This window comes from Nipponia nippon, unplaced genomic scaffold (genome assembly GCF_047370975.1).
Source record: "Nipponia nippon isolate SJK-2023a ecotype South Korea unplaced genomic scaffold, ASM4737097v1 scaffold_5, whole genome shotgun sequence".
Classification (NCBI taxonomy): Eukaryota; Metazoa; Chordata; class Aves; order Pelecaniformes; family Threskiornithidae; genus Nipponia; species Nipponia nippon.
The window spans coordinates 78,975,677-78,999,493 of record NW_028262369.1 but is presented as its reverse complement, the minus strand read 5'-3'; the positions used below and the strand labels follow the sequence as shown (position 1 = coordinate 78,999,493).

General features: G+C 42.4%; 1 protein-coding gene across 3 annotated transcripts in view; it reads left to right on the top strand.

Annotated features, from left to right (window-relative positions):
* The first annotated feature begins 243 nt into the window (after positions 1 to 243).
* CERS6 (ceramide synthase 6) overlaps positions 244 to 23,817 on the top strand; it is a 132,344-nt gene continuing 108,770 nt past the window's right edge. For all 3 annotated transcript variants that reach the window (XM_087731288.1, XM_087731287.1, XM_087731286.1), the window contains exon 1: positions 244 to 573. In XM_087731288.1, the coding sequence (XP_087587414.1) occupies positions 404 to 573 (170 nt within the window). In that variant the 5' untranslated portion in view covers positions 244 to 403. The remainder of the gene's footprint in view (positions 574 to 23,817) is intronic.

Below are 23,817 nucleotides of genomic sequence, written 5' to 3'. Positions count from 1 at the left end.
TCCCCGCTCGCTCGGGCCGCGTAATTTCTGGTTCAGGGTTTGGTGGGGGCTTTTGGAAGGGGGAGAGGGACGGGGCAAGGCTGCTCCTGGCCGCCCGGCGGGGCGAGCCCCGGGGCCGCCTGAGGCGCACGGCGGGCCCGGGGACAGCCGAGCGGCGGGGCGCGGGCGGGAGCCAATGGGGGCCGGCGCGGCAGTGTGACAGGCGGGGCGGTCGCTGCCCCCGCCGGGCGGCCGGGGCGGGGAGCCGGCACAGCGCGCCGAGCCGCTCGGTAGCATCATCCGCGGCTGCGGGGCTGACACACGCCTCCATCCTCCTCTCCCCCGGCAGCCGCTCGCACACGCCTCGCCGCGGCGAGGGAGGCCGGCGGGCGGAGCGGGGGGCGCCGCGGCAGACAAAGCAAAGATGGCAGGGATCCTCGCCTGGTTCTGGAACGAGCGGTTCTGGCTGCCGCACAACGTCACCTGGGCGGACCTGCAGAGCACGGAGGAAGCCGCCTTCCCGCAGGCGGAGGACCTCTACCTCGCCTTCCCCCTGGCCTTCTGCATCTTCATGATCCGGCTGCTCTTCGAAAGGTAATGCTGAGCCGCCCGCGCCGCCCCGGGCTCGGCGGGGCTGGGCGGGCCGCGCGGCTGGCGGCGGCCGCGGGCTGAGGGACAGCCGGGGAACCCTGCCTGCCCGGCGTTCCCCTCCCGCCGCCGCTTCTCTCCCGGCCTTGCCGGGCTCTTGCGTTCTCCCTCCCCCCTCGGTCGGTCACGTAGCGGGCCCAAGGCAGGAAGGTGGAGGGGTTCGGGAGGCAGCCGGCGCCGCTCTCCCGCTGCCCGCAGCGCGGCCCGGCGCGGGCGCTAGGAGGCGAGGTCTCCCCGGGAATGGGCGCAGCCCTCCGTTCACCTGCGGCGGCCGCGGCGCCCCGGCCCGCCGCCGGTGGCGGGAGTAGAAGGCCCCTGCGGCACCTGTGCGAGCCGGGGCCTGCCCGCCCGCGGGCCGCTACGCAGGGGCTGCGGCGGGGTCCTGGCCTCAGGGAAGCCCCGCAAGAAGCGCTGTGGGGACGGGCCGGGGCGAGAAACTGTCCCGGCAGGAGAGTTTGCCCGTGCCCCCGCCGCAGGGCTCCCGCCGCAGGGTCGCTCTTTAGGGAGCAAACTGCGGCGAAGCCCACGCTGCCCTGCTTCTGCGCGGCCGCGGGGCGCGTTACGGCGTGGGGCAGGACTCGGCCTAACTCCCGCCGGAGGCGTGAGGCGCCGGCGCTGCGCGGCTGAGGAGGCGGTGGCAGTTAGACCGGGCGTCAGGCAGGAGCGGGAAGTTTGGTGGTGAGCGCCAGCCCGAGGGCGAGGCCTGGCCGAGCGGAGTTCTGCTTGACCAGGCTGCGTGGTAGCGGTGTGAACGGTCCGTGCCCTGTTCGGCAATACTCCAGGTGCCGTCAGGATGTGGGATCTCTGAAGAAACGCTTCAGACGCTGTTCATCGCTGAACCAAATTCACCGTTCTTTGAGATTGCTGAATTCAAAATACACGTTTCACAAACGTATAAATACGTATATATGTGTATTTAAACACAAGACGTCAAACTAGTGATTGGTCAGCAATGACTCTTTATTTTCTGTGAGTGTTTCCTTGCGGGTATTTAGCAGAGGCCGCCTGTCACGGGGAGGCAGCTGAAGTGAAGTGGGTTGCTCACTTGCGCAGGCTTCTGTGCTGCCTGACAAAGGTGGTGTTCCCTCCATCTGCAGAGAACAAAAGAACGATTCCCTATGCCAACACCTACGTGTTTTCAGTGCTGTCTTCCTAGGCAATGCTGTTAGGGTAGTCAAGGAAGATAAAGGAAGACCAATAATTACCATGTGCCACAGAAAGGCTATAAAGATGCTTTAAAAATGATAAAATAGCTGATCTGCCAGATAGCACTCCGCATCTCCTAAGTGTTCCCTTGCCCTGGTTAGAATATGGCACCTGGGATGTTGGTTTGTGAAAAACTTGGCAGTTTTCACGACTCGGTTGAGAGGACCATATTTGTTTTGAAAAATAAGCTGTCGTGGGCTGTTGTTAACTTCTGTGTTGCCTTTTACAGATTTACTGAAAAAGGCAGCAAAACTTGTGGTGTGCCTGAAAATCTGAGGTTATCAAAAGTTGATTTAAACACTTATCCTGAGTTAAATACTGCAATACAATTACAATTTTAATGTCAAATCGTTAGTGAGGTTTTTTTTTTCCTTTGCAGTCTGTACAATGTGTACTTTTGAGCGCTGAAAGTGGGTGCGTGATGTTGCATCTCTTGCCATCTGAACTGCAATATGTATCGCAGCAGGGCTGTGTTTAGATGGAGGAACAGTTAGTCAAGGAGACAATTTCAGCCTAAACTTAGAATCACGTTGTTTCTGCTAGTTCTGGTGTGGCTGCTGTTAGTGTTATAGAAGCTATTTTGATTATTTAGTAGTCTGTATCCACTCCCTGTGGTTATTTTTCTTCATTCAGTTAAAGTAACTGTTAATTTTGCAGTGCATTATATTTTTAAGTGTTATACAAATGAGAAAATCTGTACATTTTCATAATTCTTTTATATTTGTTAGGCTAAGTTTGAAATTTAGATCTGGAAATGTGTTCGGCTGGCCTGATAGTAGATGAGAGACCCCCAAAGAGGTTTTATTAACAACTACTTGTGTATTTTTTCCCTTCTAATTTCTAATCGATTGCAAAACTCCACTGTGAGAGTAGGATCAGGCTGTTTTGTGTGGGATTAATCCACATGGCATGGTACAATTGTGATTTTTCATGTAGAGCATTTTATTAAAGCAGGCTGAGAAAAAGTGACTGGACCTGCTTCCACTGATCAAAGCAGGGGGATTGTCTTTGACTTGAATGGGGGAAAGATCAAGCCTTATTATTGCTCATTAGTAATTTATTTTGCCAGTCCTCTGTGCTTTGTTTATTGGGAGCCACAGAAATGCCTCATGCACGTCATTAATTAAAGGCTTGCAATTATTTCAGTTGATAAAGCTATACAAGATCTGGAAGGGAAAAGAGGAATATCTGTTAAACTGATAGTTTTTTCATTCTTCTGTGTACTAAAACAGCTGCCTTTTTTCTTTTCGATGGATGGCCGATGTTGTACATGCTACATCCTGGAACAAGGTTTGCAGATGTGTAACAGTTCCCTGTTTTTGCAATGGTAGCAACTAAATAAAAAATAAAAATAGATGCTGTAATACCTTTTTAAAAAACCCAGGTCTACTTTAAATCCATGGTTGTACTGCAATATTTGTAACATCAGTGTATTCTCTGTTTTGTTTTGTAAGATACCTAATACAGGTGCTCTTGTAATTCTTTATACTGGTAGGGAAGCAGCCACAAGGTATTGAGAATCTGATTACATATTTTATATCCATTATTTTCAGACTCCTTCACAGCAGCTGACTGCTAGGCTGCTGGAGCAGTATGGTTTTACTTGTCTTGCTATGAAGGGTGACTAACTTCATGGATCTTCACAGTAGTAAGAAATATGGTTCAGGGGGAGCTGTGATTTGGACTTCATGTGTCTTTGCTTACAAAGTTCTTGATACGTCTGGAGGATAAAACTTGTCATGCTAAGGGTTAAAAGTTGACTTCATTTATATATATATTTATATTCTATATACGTATATATTTGCGTGTACCTATTTGTGGATGCAACTGAAATGACAGAAAGTGGAAGTTTTGTTCTATATGTATTCACCTATTATTAACAGAGATAATCCTACTGGGATTTTTTTTTTGTTACTGGTTTGGTGAATCAACTAACCAAGTCAAGAATCTAGACACTTCTAGATTATTTTCTCTTTTTTTTTTTTTTTTTTTTTTCCCCTCCTTTCAAATAAACTACTTCTGGTTGATTTCGTTGTACTGCTATGAAACCAACACTCTTGAATGAAAAGAAAAAGTAGATCAGAACATTAAGTGTGTGCTGAATCGCTTCAGCAATTGGATCTGATGATGATGAGTGCTCTTGAAATAAGCTTTGCTCTGACGTATAATCTCATAACCATGAGATTTAGTGGATCTATCTGCTGAGGCCATCACAGTTATGGATGAGGTGCTATAATACCTTAACAGCCTTTTCTCTTTTCCCTTCCTTCTCATTCATCTCTTTCTTTAAACACAAAGTACATTTTAGAAAACTAGAATAACTAAACGCAAAGGTAGTGTAATGTAGTAATTTGGAAGATGGCAGGAGTTTAGCAGTGCAGTGGTAATGTGAGGACATGTTTTTTCATAGTATCCATCCATTTTGTGTGTCTTACTATTTTTTCAAAGGCATCTAAGCAATTAAGGATCCCCTGTGGTACTATACAAAACCTTCAGCTATAAGGAGATAACATAAGTGCTCAATAATATTAGTCTCTGTCTCCTCGGATCCTTTCTGGTTCTAGTGCAGGCAAGACACGTTAAGTGGAATTGAAACTGGTCTTACTAATAGCAGGGTGCTGTAATTTTGATTGGCCTAAAAAGACAAAGAAACATCTGTTATTCTGGGCAAATACATTTTTTTTTTTTTTTTTTCTTTTATGGGATCACATAGCTCTTCTCTCTCTGTGCTAGACCTCGCTGCTCAGAAGCAGCATCCTTTCCTATTCTCCCAGGCATGTCCTCTGTGAGGGGCGTGTGGTTATATGAAAATAATGTTTGCTTGGCAATCAGTGTGCTTGTTGGACACAAAACAAGAGGGTAACACACCTCTGCTTTAGAGTCTTCTCTCAAGGGAGAAGTTGGCTGAATCCTCCAAAAGAAGTGCTAGCTAAACAGATTTCTGATGTGGTCCAGCAACCTTCTGAGTCAAGTAGTCTGATACTACTGCTTTCTTTACACTTTGCTCATCTAATTAAGTTTCTCATATCTCATCTTTGCATTGTAGTTGCAGTATACTTTATTTTGGTGACCTTGTAAGCAGCAGTTTGGGCTCAGATCTAATGAGATCTCTCCAGAAATCAGCAAACTAGGCTTATAATGCCTTTATTGTCCTCTGGCCTTGACAGAGGGGCAAGTTCTCAAAGGCGAAGCTGATAGTCTTCAGTTGATTGGCTCATATGGTCAGGGATAGCTTGGTTATGTATAGGTACAGCCCTTCAGCTGCGCTGATTTCAACTGAGCCAGCCTCATCATTTGCTATCAATCACATCAAGATACTCCAGACATTGAGTATATGGAAATTCACAGCTTTTGTATGACATTTTGCTTTTATAATGATAATTCAGCCTCAAAGGTAACCTCAGCTGACTCTCATTTAGTATGACACAGTAGAATTCCTAGTGGATCAGGGTGACATACTACAATGATTGTGTGTGTGTATATATATGTTGCTGACTGTAAAAATTCATTCAGGTGACAGTACATTAAAGCCTTGCAAGTGTTTCTGGTATGTGGTGTATACATACAAATTTGATTTTCGTAATTCCTAAGACATCTAGTATTGATGCTTTCTTACAACAAGAAGGAGGCTAGACAGGGTACAGAATTTGGAAGACGGTGTACAAACTTGCTGCATTTCTGGCAGCGCAAAACCTCATCTGGGGAGGTTGGGTGGGGCAATGATTGTTATTTCTATCAAAACCTGTTTGTGGGCTATGATATTTTTAGATTTCTTGCTTAGTTCCCTGCGTGTTAGGCAAAATCTGATCAGTCAGGCATAATTCACTTGTGTGTAAGTGGATGCACATGTTCACTGACAATAACTTTCTCAGTTTTTTCCTCTATTTTTTAATATTTTTTTTTCATAAGATGACCTGCAAGGTCTTTTTTTTTCATGATTACTATTTAATAAATGCTTAATTCAGTTGAAATGGAATAAGGCGTTGAAATTGATAACTTCCTATGAAAAGACACGGGTGATGTAAAAAAAAATAACTGAAAAAGCTATTTCTTTTAAAGTTTCAACTAATTTCTTTTTAAAATAGTAACAATAGAGCATTAACAGTAAATAGCTTTAAAGTAAATTTATATCTCGCTGATCGTACTATCCATTTCTCTGTGTTTCTTTTCATTAGTTATTAATTTTCTGTCATTTATATTTTTCTTTATATAACCATTTTTTGTTTCCTAGGGTTGCAGTGTTTGAGCTTCAGCCACTAACACAAGTACCTACCTCGCAACAAAATGATTGTTTTTACCTGGAGAGCTGTTGTCTGTCTTGGCATGGATGAAGCTCAGTCTTACCAGCTATGACCAGTGTGGTGTACGCTCACCCACCTCAATAGCGTCTGTGTTGGCTGGTGCACATCTCTGTTGTGTCATGTAGTTGTATGTTCAGATGTAAGCTGAAGGTGTTCTTTAAAAGAAGGTGGAGTGGATAAAATGCATACTATTTAAATGTCCTTCATAAAGGACCGTTTATAGATGCACATTAGTGCCAATCTCAAGATTGGGAGTTAAATGGGAAATATGTGTTGAGCCCCAGTAGAAAATGCCATTAAAACTGATTTCTAAAATACCCAGGTGACAGAAGTATGACAGCCAAACCACAGCTTGGCTGAGGGAAAGGTTTCAGTGACAGGTCACTAGTGGGTACTAGGAGCCTATTACTGGGGCAGAGCTGCCGTTGGGGTTTTGTCTGAGTGCAGGTTCCAGTTACTGTTAGAAACTCCCATTCAGTTCCTGCCTGGATTCCTATAACTGTGCAGTTGGATCCAAATTGCCTTTGGCTCTTTTGGTTGCTCCTACTTCTGCCTCTGTCACTGATTAACAAGCATTTCCTAAGAATTTGTTCTTGGAAAAAGAAGAGCTTCCGGTATGCTGCCTGTCCTTATACATCTGCAGACCAGTGTCCTACTAGTCCATACAAAGTATTTAGTAAATTAACATTCGGGGAAATCTGTTCCCTTGACTCTGTCTCTGTTATCTGTCAACAGGGTAGAGAGAAAGGGGATGCCTGAGCTGAACAGTGCTTACTTGACCATTTTTGTGTTTTGTTTTTTTCCCCGACAGGTGTTAAATATCCCATGCCTACAGTAGTTTGACAGTTAATTAGCCTTTGGGGTTTCTGTGCCTGTCTCAAGGTGGTCTTGGAGTTTTGAGAAGAAAGTTAAAATTACAGCATAAAAGTATGTAGCTTTCATAAGTGATGTAACCTTATATAATATTCAGTAGTATGCTTAAGACTGTAGTTGGCAACTTATGGACACTCGGGTGCTTATGATGTGTATCAACAGTTCCTTGGAGATGTTCTTCTAATACCTTGATTGCTCTGTGGTCTCCCACACCAGTGACTCCCTTCACTCATTGGGCACTTACAGATTTTTGGGGGTGCAGCAGGGATGTGCATCCAGGTCAAAGGGAAGGTAACATGTGGGTCTCTGACCACTTGAAAGAGGAGGAATCACTGATGTCTTGCTTTAAGGTGAGTAAAGTTTCTCACAATCAGATGGGCTGAGATCTTCAGTCCTCCCCGAGGAATTCTTTTTAGCACATGGTCCTTACAGAAGACTAACTCTACACCATCTGGCATCCATCAGTTTCTCACAAGGATGATACTTTTCTGGTTATTTTGAAGTAGTCAAATTGTGGCGGAGGTGGGAGAGCTGGAGTATTTAGCATAGCCAGTTATAATCTTAGAGATGGTTTTCATAATGCTGGTGGACCTGTAACACAAAGCTGTGGCTTCTGTACCAAAGCCAGCGAGTAAACTGTAATGATTTTTTTTTTCTATGTAGTTAATACCTCTCATAACTGCAAATTTTGCCACTGGTAAGCTTTCATACTGCTGAGCAAGTGTGAAGCCTCATGTAACTGTTACTGATGTAATGTAATCAAATTTTAACTCTCAAGGTAATTGTCTTTACAATTACTAAGAATGTCTAAGAGCTGTAATGAAGCATAACAACCAGTTAGCCGTGTTGTGTATTTTATAATATGTAAGCTACATATATATTTGTATATTGGCTATTAATCCAAGTTACCTTTTGCACAGGGAGGAACAGAATGCTAAGGTTCTCCAGACTACCTTGTATTAATGAAGTATCTTTCAGGCTCACTAACCTAAACCTCATTTTAATATTATAAATGATGTACTTTAAAGTTTGGTCTGAAATGATGAAAAGCCTTCTTTGGACTCCTAGGTCACACTAGGATGGTTAAAGCAATGTATCACTTGCATTTTTTTCTCAGTGTGAGTGCAGTAAAAGCCTCCTTTTAATATCTTCTCTGTCTTGGTTTCTTCTGTAGGGATGGGGGCCAATAACCTATAGTGACATATTAAAAAAAAAAAAAAATCTATCTGACATAGACTGGTGCAAAAAACGGAGGTTAGAGCCCAGAGGGTGTTCATTGGCATAAAATCTTAGATTCCCAAGGCTGTTTGAGTATTTGTGTATGCAGTAGTATTTGTCTGTCCTTTGTGACAAGCTAGTTGCTCTATTTTTAACAGCAATGAGATGACCCAGGGGAAAAGTGGCTCTTTTATTTATTACATGTGGTGTCATCACATCTGCTTGTTGCCCATTTGTCATCCTCTGAAATAAACTTAATGTTTATTTCGTTAAAGTTCTGCAAGCAGAAGGAGAAAAAAGCTTGGTAGAAATGATGCCAAAATCCTCACTTTGGAATTGGGATCTCTTCACTCCCTTTTTGCCTTTGTTGCTGACTGAATTCAGTTCTGTACGACATTGTGTAGATACCTGAACTTTCCCTGGGACTGTCGTTTACCATGTTCCTGGGACTCTAATCCTTACTGAGAAGAGAGTGGAAACGGAGGCCACTCTCAGCTTCTACTTTGCTATGGTGTTTGGCATCCTGTAGTCACACAGAACTTTAAACTATGAAAGCTGCTTTTGCGCAAATACTGTCTGCCTGGACAAATGCTGCAAATGAGCATAAATGCCTAGGCTAGTGAGGTATACCTTCATGAGGTGGCAGGGAATTACTTATTTGGAAATAAGAGTGTGCTGTACAGTGCAAAGTAAAGGGACTCTGCTTACTCAAAAGCAGTTGCTGATAACAAAAGTGAGTAATGTGAAAAGAAGATCGGAGTAGCATGTTGTAATATCCCTTGTGCTTGCTTTTGCTTGCGTCTGTTGCGACTGTGTGATGTATCTGTTGCTGAGAGAAATGCAGTGGTCCACACAGCTGGAGGCAAACTGCCTGGTGTGCTGTCCTGAAGGGGACAGTCTAAACAAGATATGTTCCTTAAGAAGTACAGAAATTAGCCTTGATATGGCAACTGCTGAAACTTTGTAGGTGGGTAGCAGAAATATGGAACGCTGGTCTAAACCTGCAGGCATTACAGCATGACAAAGCAGACAAATTAAATCTACATGAAATGAAGGTGAGCTGAGAAATTTTGGGGGTGGTGGGTGAACTCAGGTGGTGGTGAGCTCCTCTGATGCACTTCTCAACCAGGAGGAGGTCTGCTCAGTTGGGGAGCTGGAGGGCTCCAGCCTCTCACCAGCTGACCGTCGGTGCTGTGGCTTTCCTGAGTACTGCTGTAGCAGATGAGACCAGTGAGTCATCAAGACCAGAATCCCCCTTGCAACTGGTGAGACCTGTTGCTTCTGTTGAAAACAGTTTTAGGTAATGAGTGGGTCATGAGTGGGAATGCGCCTGTTGACAAGCTTTTCTGCAGTTGTCCATTAGATTTTCTTGAACACCCTGCTGTTTACTACTTGCAGTTGTCCAAAGCATGCTGCTGGATGAGATGATTTGGTCCAGCTGGGTGTATTTATTCCTCTTACAGGCATCATGTTGGAAAGAAGCTGTGGAGAAAAAGAAAAGCAAGGGGTTAGACCACAAGCAGGAGTGTGTTTTGTATATATTGAAGCAATAATTGTGTGGTAATTGGGTGGTTGATACTTATCTGTCAACTTTTCCCACACACCTAGTATGAGAAAAGGGAGAGAACTGATGTGATAAGCGAGTAGCCTGAAAATACAAACAGCTCCAGCACCAACTGCTCCCCAGGATTACAACACCCGTTGTACTAAATTAACTTTGCAGTGATTGCATTGACATGATTATGACGAACTGAACTGCAAATGGAGTCCTGGAAGCACTGGTGGACAACAAGTTGAACATGAGCCAGAAATGCACCCGCAGCATTGGGGAAAGCGATGCCAGCAGGTTGAGGGAAGGGATTATTCCCCTATACTCGGCACTGGTGAGGCCGCGTCTGGAGTGAATCCAGTTTTGGTCTCCCCTCTACAAGATATGAACATTCTGGAGTGAGGGCAGTGAAGGGCCACTAAGATGATTAAGGATTTGGAGCATCTGACATACGAGGAGAGTCTGAGAGAACTGGGATGGTTCAGTCTGGAGAAGAGAAGGCTCAGTGGGGATCTTATCAGTGTGTACAAATACCTAATAGAGTAAAGAAGGCAGAGGCAGACTCTTCTTAGTGATGTCCTGTGAAAGGACAAGAGGCAGCAAGCAACTGATATGCGGGAAATGCTGTTTAAACATGAGAACAAACTTCTTCCTGGGATGGTGGTGAAACACTGGGACGGGTTACCCAGAGAGGTTGTGGAGATACTCAGAAACAAACTGTGTACGGTCCTGCTCTAGTTGACTGTGCCATGAGTAGGGGGCTGAACTTGGTGATCTCCAGAGGTGCCTTCCAACCTCAGTGATTCTGTGAAATCATAAACCTCACTAAATGGCATGCTTTCACAGTGCAGGGCTCCAAGGAGCTCCTGGGATCCTATGTCTGTATGAAGTGTGTAAACTGTATTGGAAACCTGAATAGGTGAGGATTAAGTTGAAGTTTGCTGTAAGCCTGCAGCAGAAACTTAATTAGGGCAGAGCACATAACACTTGATTGAATGGACATCTGGATTTTTCATTTGCTGTAGAATGGGTCTTTTGATTTTATTGTAGTCGGGCATGTGAGCAGACGGGACGTAAATCAAGAAATAGATATGGACCTCCCCTACCTAAGACAGGAATTACATTGTGGGTACCCAAAATGAAGTCTGAGTTGCTGTGGTATGAACAAATTCTGTTCCCTTCTAGGACCAATACTTCGAGTCTTCTACACCATAAAATTTGATTATAACAGGCAATTTTGAGGATAGTTTTAGTTTTGTTGCCTTTAAGTTGATTCTTCTCTACACTGCAATGTCTTTGAGATAATTTTGTTTTTGAAAAAAATTCTCAGAAAGAGGTGCTTAGAAGACAGGGAACAGTGATCATATGCCTTACTGGAAAAGCTTTTATTCGCTTTGTGTTCAAGATAACAAGAGTAAATCAGTCTTAGGAAAAAAATGAGAGAAGACAGTCTTTAGTTCCACATTCACTAATTGTTTATATAGGCAATGTATGTATAGTTGTAAATATGTATGTACGTGTGTGTGACACAGAGTAATTTATATGCCACAGTGGCATTATATCACTCTGATGTAATACTGTTTTATTAAAAATCATTAAATAAAAAAAAAAATCTTTAAGACCAGCTATAAAATATTGACTGATCTAGAAAACGAGATATTTCAAAATGTCACTTGTTGGTGTGATAATGAAATGGTTTGATATTTGACAGAAGAAACACACCCTGTATCCTAATTAGAGGAACTTGTGTGTGTGCTAACCTGGAATTGTTATTTTCTAGAGCATTTATAGGAAATGTGAAAAATATTTGGTTTTCTTCCAGTTTGGAATGAAGTAGAAATTTAGAAATGTCAAAATTTCATCGGGAACAGATGTCCTGACTTTCAGCCAGCACTGATAAATGGGTCTGGTTACAAGACAACGATACAGAGATAAAAATGAGATCTCTATAGCATTGCCAGCCTCCAGAAACGTACATTCTTGACCAGCTCTTAATTTAAGAGTTATTCAGTTTGTATCTGTATGCATGGTGCACAGAACGTTTTGTTGTGGTTTTTTTTGGTTTTGTTTTGTATTTTATTTAAGAAAAAAAAAATCTCTGAACAGGTTGATTTGCTTGAAGATAGGCTGGTGGTTGGCGAGAATTGCGGCAAGAGCTCAAACCTCTAGACTGGCATTTACCTTCAGTTGTCAAGATGAAAAGCATGCTAGCAGAAATGGAAGAAGACTACTTCATCTTGCTTACTCTTCCATTGAGAGCTGACTTCAGGGTTTGAAGAGAAAGTAGCACTTTGTATGCCTCACCGTAGCATTACTTACGTTTTGCCTTGTTTCCTGATTGGAGTAACTCAGGCATAACACCGGAGTGGCTTAGAGCTTTAAATACCAATAACAAATCTCTTACTCAAGTAAGGTGCCTTGAAGAGTAGAAAACTGCAAAGTTACCTTAAAGCATCTGTGTTTACACTTACTTTTAAGTGCATTGTAGTTAAATCGTTTGCCCTGTTCTGGAGGGTGGATTTAGTGGTGGTAAAGGGTTTTTTTGTGGGGTTTTTTGTTTGTTTGTTGTATTTTATTACCATGCTTTCACTTATAACTCAAAACATGACAGCCATCACATCTTTGAAGCACCAGGGCTGTATGAATATAGAGCTAGAATTTAGGATTATGATTGTTTCACATCTGCTGTGGAAGCTGCCTATTAATGATTCAAAAAGAATGCATTGTTTTGGGGCAAAGCATATGATTCCTGACACTTTAACTCTCTCTCACCTCTCATCTTACAGCTGTGCCCCCATCTCAAAATAAATTTCCCTTATGTGTCTCATTTAAATTAAAATTAAGGTTTATTCCAGTATTTCTTGCTATGTATCTTTCTGATATTCATCTCTTTTTCTGTGTGCCCCATAAATGTTTTCTTGTCCTGCATCTGCTCCCATCTTATTTTTTTCTCTTTATTTACCCTCTTGTTGATTCCCCCCTGCCTTTGGACAGAAGCTGTCTATTCATGCATGATGTTCTGCAGAGCTGCTGGTGGCAAACAAAGGCAGATCTGAAGTTTCTGTCTTGAGGTTTGTCCATCGCTGCCCAGCTCTTGCATATGGAAGAGGAAGCAACTGAAATAGAGAGGAAGCAAAGTCTTTTGCCCCTCTTCAGTGCTGTTATAGTGTGTAGCAACTCTGTCAGATGAGCTGCTCTTCCATTGCACCTTTATTGAAGAGCAGTGGTAAGAGTGTTACAGACTCCTAACTTAGCTTTTAAAGTGGCATTTAATTGTAAAAGGAGCCGTAGAGGAAGGCCTGCTGAGTGCAGTGGTGTGTAGGAAAACGGGTTTGGGTTGGGGAAGGGTTTCAAGCTGATCCTTATTTTATCAAGGATCTCTCTCAGTTTGGTTGAAAAAGAATATGTTGGTCATCTAAATCGCAAAACCCTCGAAGTGTTTATTAGGAAAAATCATAGCTTCTTTCACATTTTCTTTCTACAAAGTCCTGTATCCATACCAGGAAATATTCCCTGAAAAATGGTCTGGAAATAACCCAAGTGCATTGACTAAGAAAATGACATTATCTGCTAAATAATCTGCCATCCTCTCCCAGCTCCCAGACTAGAGCACAGCACGATGAGAAACCATGTACAGAGGAGGAGGTAGCTACCAAGGTCGTTGCCAGCTATGTGGTCCATAAAGTGATTCACAGAGCAAGGAGAAGGTAACCTTGGTTTCAGTCCTCCATATCCACTGCTTTGTGTGCAATCTCCAAAGGATTTCTTCTTCCCTTGAATAACTGTGGCTGACTTTAGACCTTGACCAGAATAGGAAGGTGCTATTATGGATTGTTGTTTGATTTTATTTTTGTTTGTTTATGGTGGTGACCCTCTGTCTTGGGGAAGGCTTGTTGGAATGAAGAGCCAAGGGAGTAGTTTCCAGCATCTTAGCTTTTCTTCTTGTTGATACAGTTCTGTGTAGAGATTCCAAATAAAAAGCTAGATTAGTTTATCTTCCTATATAAAAACAGTCTTTGGAATCCAGGTGTTACCACTTGCCTCTGGTCTTCTCTTTCAGACTTGTATTAACTTCACCTGGGGCTCCTGCAAATCTCTTCCAAAGCTTTAGGCCTCCCTGCTGCACATGGGCTAGTAAAACCTAAGTCATACATGAAAAAATAAGATTACAGGAGTCAGGGTTTTTCATGCTTCCTGCCTAATGACTTCCTACAGTTTCCTGTGAAACAACCTGGAGTCCATACATCGGACTAGCATTTCCTTTCTGATATGAATTTTAATGTAAGAGTGCAATAATTTTGTGAAACTTTATTACATGCGTAAAGAGAGCTTCGTCACACAGTCTTGTTTGATTATTTGCATACCAGTAACATCTGCTGGTGGTGTAAATGACAGTTTGTTTGAGGGTGGTCAGACTGATTTATACCAGTTGAGGATCTGTATTACTCTTGAATATGATTTATTTACTTTCAAAGGTCCTGAATCTGATCTTCTGCCAATATAAATTAGGAATTAGCTTCTGCTAGAGTGCTGGTGTTATATCAGCATAAAACTTGTGTGAAAGACCAGAAATTGTGGGTCATTATATATGGTCATGTGTAGCCATCCAGTTACTGCTTTAGTAATTAAGAAGCAGGAGCCATTCAATCCGTACCTAGGTAGAAATCAAGGAGATATAGATAGATATAGAGAGATACATATATATAGAGAGAGAGATAAATTTATTTTTTTTTTTATTCCGTTTTTCTTTCATTGACTAAGTGCTACATTTCACCCCTCCCCCGTTTTTTTTCAGGACTGGTAGTATGTGCGCAGCCATGGAGTGTTGTTCTGTCTGAAAATCTCACACATAGAAGGTTAGTTAACATTTGATGTTAACTAGAAAGACTTACTCTGGTAAAAAAGTGTAAGACATGGGCCTCTGCTCCTGCATGGTGTAAGGTGATCGGTCAGTCAAAGGGATCACGTGATAGCCTTGCTTCTCCTTCCCTTGGTCCCTTTTGAACAAGAGCATCTCTAATACTGACTAAAGGCGTCCGGTCTGCAACTCAACAACAGGCAATTAGTAAGCACCTTGTGGACAGCTTTCTTGTGTTTTGCCCTGGTTCTGCTCTTGCACAAAGCTACTTCATGGTGGAGAAGAAGGTCTGCTACATCTGTGCAGTGGTTGTAGCTGCTGTCAGCAAGTGTAGGGTGGCCTGGAAGGAGTATCCTGGTGTTGCCCTAACAGCTGCTGTGCTGCAGCTGCGTTGCTGTCAGTCCGCGTGGCAAGTAGCTTAATGCGAACCCATGTGTTCTGTGTAAACTATAGTCATTGCCAGAGTTACAATATAAGCATCCATTAAGAGCTCTGTCGAGAAAAAGAGAATTGTCGTCCTTAATAATGATGATGTTCATTCCACATGTGGTGATTTTGTGATTTAGAGAGTACAACTGGGGATGAGTGTGTGTACATGTGGATATTAAATAGGTTATAATGATGACCTCCAAGACAGTCTCAACAAGTGTCCCACTCTGCTTCACAACAGGGTGCTTTTTTTGCCTTGCCTGGTAGCGGCTGCAGGTATTTATTTATATTGAATGACATAAAGAGGCCTCTGAATGAGTACACTTGCATAATGAATAGGAAAATGGAGCACACTGGGTCCACCGTGTATTTTCTTACAGTTCCTCTTTGACCAAACTCTTTTCAAGTGAAGGCTTGGCAAATGTCCCCCCTCAGCTTTGCACAGAGGAGCAGTTATCGACCAGAAAGCTTAGTCTCAGGAGTGGGCTACGCATCTTCCAGAGCTTCTACAACGCTAGCCTGTGGGACAGTGATTGGAAGTATCCTGGTCTGGCTTGCTGTTGACATTGAAAGATCAAGGCTCCTGGCCTCAGGAGGTCTAACTTTGAGTGTTACAGTAAAGCAGAGAAAACTAGTGTGCTCGTGTTCTCTGCTGATGATTTTGAGTGACCTGTTACGTAGTCTTAGGGCCCAGGATTCTTTTTCATAACATGAGTGTAAGAACAGTAACTGCTTCTTGCTTCTACAATGTATTCACGTTGTTTAATGAGAACTATCATGAATAGCAAGAAGTTTTCAGAACTTACTGCAAGGTGAGCCATTCTGCTGAACTCCTAAACCCCCTTCCCCTTGGACAGTTTACAGTCTTACAGGTGCAGTTGCTTCTGTTCTGGAATAACTTCAAAATGTGGCTGGGATATATGAGGATAGAGGGGAAGAAGAAAGATGGAAAATTTCATCTTCACACTTGAGTTTTCTGGGATATTTCTCTCTTCATCTCTTAAATAAGACTAAATATAAGGTCCCAGTGACTGACAATTGCCATCAACTGTACGAAGCATCCACTTCTAAAGAAATGCCGTTAATCAGTCTCATTCCTGCTTTGATGAGGAGAGACCTGGAATAAGATGAAATTAACTACAAAACATGCAGAACTTGTGGGAATCCTTATCAGAGATCTGTTTTGGAGAACTCAAATCTTGAAAAAAGGCATTGCAGCTATAAGCTCTAGTGGTCACTGGAGATTTTGCTCTTTTTGCTTCTCAACACCTTCTTAAATATTGTCTTGCCTGGAAAATTTCCAGTATATTACTTAAAAGAAACAAAAGTAATACTCTTCATGGTAGGAGAGTGCAAACTGTCAGACTATCTTAATTTTATTCTTATCACCTTGCTTTGGCATCCATTTACAGTGTGCCCAGAAAAGTCATACACAGGGTTGGGTTTTTTCCTTCCTCATTCCTCACCTCTAAAATTGTATTGAAAACATAATAATAATAATAGTGGTGGTGAGGATGATAATATAATATTTGCCTGTTCCAAAAGGGTGTTTTGAGATGCAGGTCTGTAAAGGGCACTTACTGCATATGAACAGTTGAGAAAGGTCTGAGTAATAATATGATGGGTGTGTAACTGGCTGTGTGTCATAAGGCTGTGTAAAACTGAAAAACTAGCAGAAGGAAATGCTGACGCTTTTCTATGGAAGCACAGTATAAGGCTTGGCATGAAGATCCGTGAGTAGAGGAGCGCTGCTGTGTGTGGCAGTGCTCTGTATCAAAGGGACGTGTCCGCTTTATTCAACTAAAAAGAAATAAATTTTGAAACGCATTAAAATCTATATTTTAATACTGCTTTTGGACACCTGAATGCTATTTAGGACAGGGTATAAAAAGTTAGTATTTACGAAGTTATTGTCCTATAATTGTAATTTTAATGAAGGACTTGGTTTAGTCTTAGGCTTTATTTATGACAATAGTACAGTATTGCAGTGTACTTCAGCTCTCAGCTCATAGTTTTAGGTTTAGATCTTGATCATGCAACTACATTATTTATGGTATACATGAAATAGTGATAAAATGTGAGTTCTTTTGGTCCTACTGCAGAACAGGCTGAGTGATTTTGGTGTTTCAAAGCCTCTTAACTAATGGTGTTAAAATAGTGAGTAATAAAAACAAAAGTTGGAATACTTCTGTGCCATCAATAAATATTTGCATCTCAAATGACAGATCATGACAAGTCAACCCCCTCATGTGTGTGAGTAATGCAAATAATTTTTGTGGAGATACACTGCAGCAACCACATGGCTTGTGGTGTGACAATCTGCTGCTCTTCAATATCTCGGCACTTCTGTTGCTTACTTGGAACTTAAAGTTTAGGGAATTAATTACTCCCCAAATTCCTCCTGTACTCGCTACGTAAAAATTGTTAATGGAGAGGTTGAGGACCAGAGGTGGGAATGGGGCAGAGAAGTAGAAATGGAAGGAGCGCACAGGTGTGTTCTGGAGCGTGGGAGAGGGGAGTGAGAGAAACGATACAGCGTGAGGGGGAAAACATGACCATGACATACGTGTGTGCACCTGGGAGGAATGCGGTGTAACCAGGCATGCCCATTTGTTTGTTCTCGCCAGAAACAACGTGCATTTGCAACTGCTCCCTTCAGATATACTTCTAAATTCAAAGGTGTGTGAGAACACTTGTATCCTTCGAAAGGAAGAGACTTGATGTATGTGTGATTTGTCTGCCTCAAGCTGTGCATGGGACAGATCTGAAAATTCTTAAGAAGAAATAAGATTTTACTTTTTTTAAAAGTAGGCAGTAGAAAACCATAGTGTTTGTATCATTGCACTCCTCTCCCACATGGACGGGTATAGCATGCCCAGGCACCACCCCCACTTTCTTGCAGCATCTTTAATGAACACAGATTACAAATAAGAAAGAAAAGAGATGCCAGCTGGCTAATGTGACCCAAAATGATTACGGACTGGTATCTGTTTATCTCAGCTGATGGCATCCAGAAATCTGCCATTTGGGAGAGACAGCACCCTTGCTAGTCTTTCCAAATTAAGTCACTAATAACCTTCCAGCTTTGGTTGGAAAATGTAGGTACTGTTACTTCTGGCAGATTTTGGTGAGAGATTGGATCCTCATCATTCACCAGAGCCCTGGATGGTCAGTGAGACCAGGAACACCAAAAGGAAATACAGGAGATTTCTATAAAACTTTCATTAGACTAGGTGATTTCCATCTGTAGAAGTTACAAGCAGTATTAAAATGAGCCAATTTCTGATTGCTGAACTGAGAGCTCCAAGGACAGAGGAATCGCAGGTGGGCATGAGATGAGGTGACATACCATAGTATGTCAATATAGCCAGGAGGAATGGGAAACCTTGAAGGTGGGGCAAGTAGGTGAAATTTGAGTCTGATGAGCCTTTTGTGGGGAAATAAGAGAAATGGTGTTACATGCAAAGAGTTCTCTAAAGGGGACTCTAGCCTTTTCTTTGAACTGGAAAGAGCCCATTGCAACTGCCTGCCAAACTCTGCTGTTGACAAACCAAGACTGATAGAATTCTTGTTTTCAAGATAGAGAGCATTTTCAATCAGCTAGATGAGGCATCCTTCATATCCTTAGACTATCACGGTATAAAAAGTACTGCTTAAATCGTCTAGGGAAACTTATAGTGTGCTGCTCTGATGACTTGATTAGCACTAAAGGTTTATTTTATGACATTAAAAATAATGCCAAATAATTGTTCTTGCTTTATGCTATACTGTAAGAGGGGATGTGTGTGTGGATATGTGCCTGTGTGAGAGAGAAAAATGGTAATGTTCTCTAGTAACCCAGAACAGCTATGATTGCCTGGATCATCTAGAAGCACAAGATGTTTTCAGCAATTAATTTATAGACTTAGCAGATGTTTGTTATGGCAAGAACCCAATAAAGGACAAGAGCTATTCTCTGAAAGACTGGTAGTATGTTTTCCCAATAACTGAGGCTTAGGAAAGAAATCCACAAACTTTTATTTCCTAATTGAGAAACACCTATTTCATAAGGGAGATCTTCTGTTAAGTTTCTAATTCGAATATCAGTCATAAGCTTTAATGATCTAACAGAAGGAATTTAACCAATGGAAAAATTCTGCTTTCTTTACTCAATTCAGTTTGACTGTTCTTGAGAGCTGCTGTTGAATTGCATAAAACATTGGTTTGGGTAGCTTTTTAAATAAATGAAGGAAAAAGTAATTTCCAGCTTGATTTTTTGAATACACTGTAATTTCAGCTGGTAGTTTAAAAGTAAAATAAGCTTTGTTTCATATAGAAAGCAAACCTAGTTGACAATGCTGTTTTGCTAGACATCTTTAAAGAACAACAGCAGTCTCTGATTAAATTGTGGAACAAGAAATCATACTTCTGCACATGAAACTGATCAAATTATTGTACAATTTATGTATTGAACAGGATTGGGGAGAAAAACCCTTTTGAATCTCAGACTATGTTTCTCATTCTGGGGCAGTATTAAAAAATAAGAAAGATAAATAAAAGAAGTATCATTTAGGTAAATACAGGCATTTTATCTGGCCTGTGTTAAAAGGATTAATATAAAATGATGCTTCGAATTTTTATAGAAGCAAAAGATCTGTATTAGACCATCATGCATGAGCACTGCTCTAGAAGGAGGATTGAGCATTAAGGTACAGACTTCAAAACTGAGTACTGGCTTTGCTTGGAGTGAGTCAAAGTATGCTGGATGCTGCTACCTGACGGCGTACTGATTCCAGAATGTTTTTAGCTTGGCAATTTTCTCACAAATGCTTGTTTTCCCTACTGTGCTTTGTCCAGCTCCTCATATCCACCTCAATAATCCCAGCACTGCTGTTTCTTTACTTACCTTCCAATCCAGTAGACATTGAGCAGAGCTTGTTACATTGCATTCTGCATCTCATTTGGTCCAGATTCCAAGTGTCCTCCTGGGTTCAGGCCCAAGATGCCTCCCCCTCTTAATGTGTCACTGTCAAAAAAACCACAAATTAAATAACGAAAACCAACCAACCAAAAAGAAACCCCCAGACCTTTTCCTCAGGATTTCCATAGCTGTTTATCTAAGGTAGTGAGGCAATAATTGTTTATGGCTTGCTGAGTTAAGGATGAAAAATTATCCAAGACTGTGAAAGTTCAACAGTGACTGCTATAGATAAGATCCAGCTCAGAAACAAAGGCCAGATGGGGCTGATTTAGATGAGTTATGTGTAGCATAGCCCTGGCTTCAAAGGAATTTAGCCAAAGGCAGGAAGGGTGAAGATAAAGAAACATCAAAGACAAAGGCTCCCCCACCTGTTTCTGAATTTCAGATGCATTCTGTGTAGTCTGCTGCTCAGCTATACACTGTGCTCCAAATAGCTTTCCCAGGTGGTCTGTGATAGTCTTAGGTTTACTGGCGAGAGAAAAAGACTTTAGTAGCATAATAGAAACTCTGCTGAGCACCTGTGTGGAAAGAGAAATTACAACAATTTCCATTAATTCAGGCTAAAATGGCTTGGGACTGGTTGTGTATTTTGCCAGCTGGATCTGGAAGTGTCACATTCGATAATGGCTTTGCTTTTCTGTCAAAGCAAATGAATGAGAGTCCTGCTTCACAGCAGCGTGCTCCCCCCTGCACCCAGCACTTCTTTCCCACCACTGAAGTCCCTCTGCTGCTTGTAAGCAGGCTATCCTGGTCCTCCTTGAAGGGGAGGCGGCAGTGCAAGCAAGTCCGAGGCTGCTGTCGTCACATCGTTAGAGGAGGCGCTTGCCTTAAGGATAGGGACTGGTTCCCCCACCCGGCGTGTGGGGCAGGCCAGCATTCCCCCAGCCTTCAGCTGTCAGCATAACATCCCATGGCACTCAACCATATGAAGGTTGCGGTATGTGGCTTGTCAAACCAGTTGGGTTTGCCATCACCGCAGCAAGTCAGGAAGTTGATTTCTGTTGCCTTCTTGCCGTAACTTGTCAGGCAGCATATTGTGTATGATGGAAATGGAGTTGGAGAGTGATTTGTTTTAGTATTTGGCTGATACAGAATTGCGTATCTCTGTTTTTTGGGTTTTTTTTTTTTTGTTGGTTTTTTTACATGATGAAACGGAGAGCCTTCTGTCCGTGCAACAGAAGGAGAGAAATGAAGAAAAATGAGTAAGCTGAAATTGGACTGACTTGGTCCCTACATTTTACGAAGATTTAAAAAAAACACTTAATGCTTTTGTGACAGTGAATATATGAATTGCAGTATGTGAGTCCTTTTTTCCTAAAAGATAATTATTTAAAACATACACAGGATGACTAGTAGATATAAAAACTGGTATTACAGTTACTCTTTGGAAATCTAGTGTCAAAATGGAGATATTTATGAGATTTCTAAAAGTGTTCACTCACGAAGCTGTAGAAAATACACTAGCAAGATGTCACTAAAAGCAGCAGATGCTATAGTGGTTTTGCTGCAAGCACCGCAAAAGTACAGCAATTCCTCTATTTTTGCCTCTTTCTAGCCTATCTTTGTCTGCCTCTTGCCCCCCTCCCTCCCCTTTTATTTTCTAACATGCATCGTTGTTTGGCTGTTAATGGACTCTAGTAGCGTTGCGTACATATGCTCTAGGATTAGGATTTGTGAATTGGAAAGACTATAATGATTTAATTTTGCCCCCTTCCATCCCTAGTTGCATAGATGACCCCCCGATGTGTACCAGGCAGAAGTAATTTGAGACCTGCATGACAGGTCTGTTGCATTCTCATTAATTGATTTCTTCAGTAACGACTGAAAGCTAAAGGGGAGGAGGGCCGGGGAAGAATAGCAGTGAGGTTGACTAGCAAAAGATGTGACCTAGTTTTTTCAATCTGCATGGCTCTGCAGACAGATTCAGTTATAAATCTGCCTCTTTAGAAGAGCTTTTATTTATTTATTTTTGTTCCCTGCATGAATAGCTCCATTTGTTTTGAATGTTCAAATTTGGTGGGTTAAAATGTAAAATTTTATCATCATTGTACAGAGTCATGGAAATGTGCATGTATGGTGAGGAAGTAAGGGAAGGCACCTACTTCTGCTGCGTTGCCGTGGCGGTTTCTGCTTTCTGCCCTGCCCCTCCATCATTCTCCTTTCTCTGCATTTGATAGCTGTGTCACATTACACGCTTGGTTTTCTCTCCTGCCTGCAGTATTACAAAGTATGTGAAATACAATCACTCTTCACTTTGTGCAGTTGTTGTGATGCTGCTTTGCACACAAAGCTAAACAAGGCCGAAAGGCGCTCCTTTTTTTTCTTTTAAGGTTTTTGATAATATCTCTAAGCTAATCGTTTTGCCTTCTTATTTCTATTTATATCAACTGGTCCTGGCCTTTGCTTGGTTTGCTTGTTTATTTATTTTTCTTCCCTTACTTAGCAGTGAAGGACCAGGGATTAGTACTAAATACTATAACAGCATGGGGACTCATGACAGACTGACGACCAGTGCTTTGACCCCCCAGATGCTCCGGATAAGCATTGCAACAGACATCTGAAGGGGGATATTCAGTCACTGAGTAGGTATGTGTATAATGTTTGTCTTCTGACGTTTGATCACAGAGAGGTTTCCTTCTAGAGCCATTCGTTAACTGAAGTGCAGGGCTTTGTCATTGACCGATGAGGTTTTTACCTGTTCTGTGTTCTTTAATAACTGGTTTTGTTCTTTAACCACTTGCATCTGCTACAGGAAAACCATACCCAACTGAAAGCCAGGGAACTGACTTCTGTTTCTGAAGCTGCTCTGAGATGTAGCTGAACTGCATCAGGAGACTGCATAAACCTGGCCTTGCTGGTTACACCCTGGCTTCCTACCCACTCTGGCCTGAGGCTGTCTTTCATTGTGCCGTAGGCAGTGGTGCTGGAGCACAGCTTTATCCAGCTTTGCAGTTCCTCACTGTTTGCTCATGATCTCTGCTCCCTTATAGCACTGGCTGTGGCTCCAGTGTTGGTTCTTGCCTGCTGGAGAGCCTCTTGAAGAGGGCAAGAGTTTCCAGCTCTCAGTCAGCAAGGAGGGGGCCACAGTGATGGGGAAAGAGCAAAGCAAATGTGGTGCTTGGACCAGGGGAGGTTCGGTAGGCTTCATGGGAACTCCTCAGAGGCTGTCTCTTTAGCTCGCCTGTATGTGTCAGTCAACAATATTCACCTGCTTTAGGCCTGGAAAAGGATAGTTTCTGCATGCTGCTGTGACCTTGTAACCACGTTCCCCAGCCCTTCTTCTTGCACCCCTCCCTGGTTTTGCAAGTGCTTCTCTCTGAAGCTGAAAAGATATCCCTGTACGTAGAAGCTAATCTTGCAGTGGAGTAAATTCATCACCATTTCCTCTTCTAAAGTAAAATTTGTGATTAGTTCTGGGTATTCTGAAGACTTTTGTTTTTCTTTTGTGTTCCTGGCTGTAGGCGTGGAAGCAGCAGTCATGCTCTTTGGGAGCCAGGCTGTGTCAGTAACAGTTCTCTAGAGGACGATGACTGACATGCATGTCAAGAAAGTGACTGTCAGCCCAGGAGCTGAAAGGAGGTGTCCGCTCACAGGAGCTGCTCTGTGTGTCCTTTTGAGGCATTATATCTGCTGGCCTGACATTTCCAGTCTCACTATAGGTGAGCTACAGTCTTGGGCTGTGATACTTCCTTGTGTATCCTGGATATAGATGCCACATCTAATTTGTTCTCAAGGGAAGGCAGAGTTTGATCTATAATTCTGTGTAAAGCTGGTAATTATCAAGTGCTCTCAATGC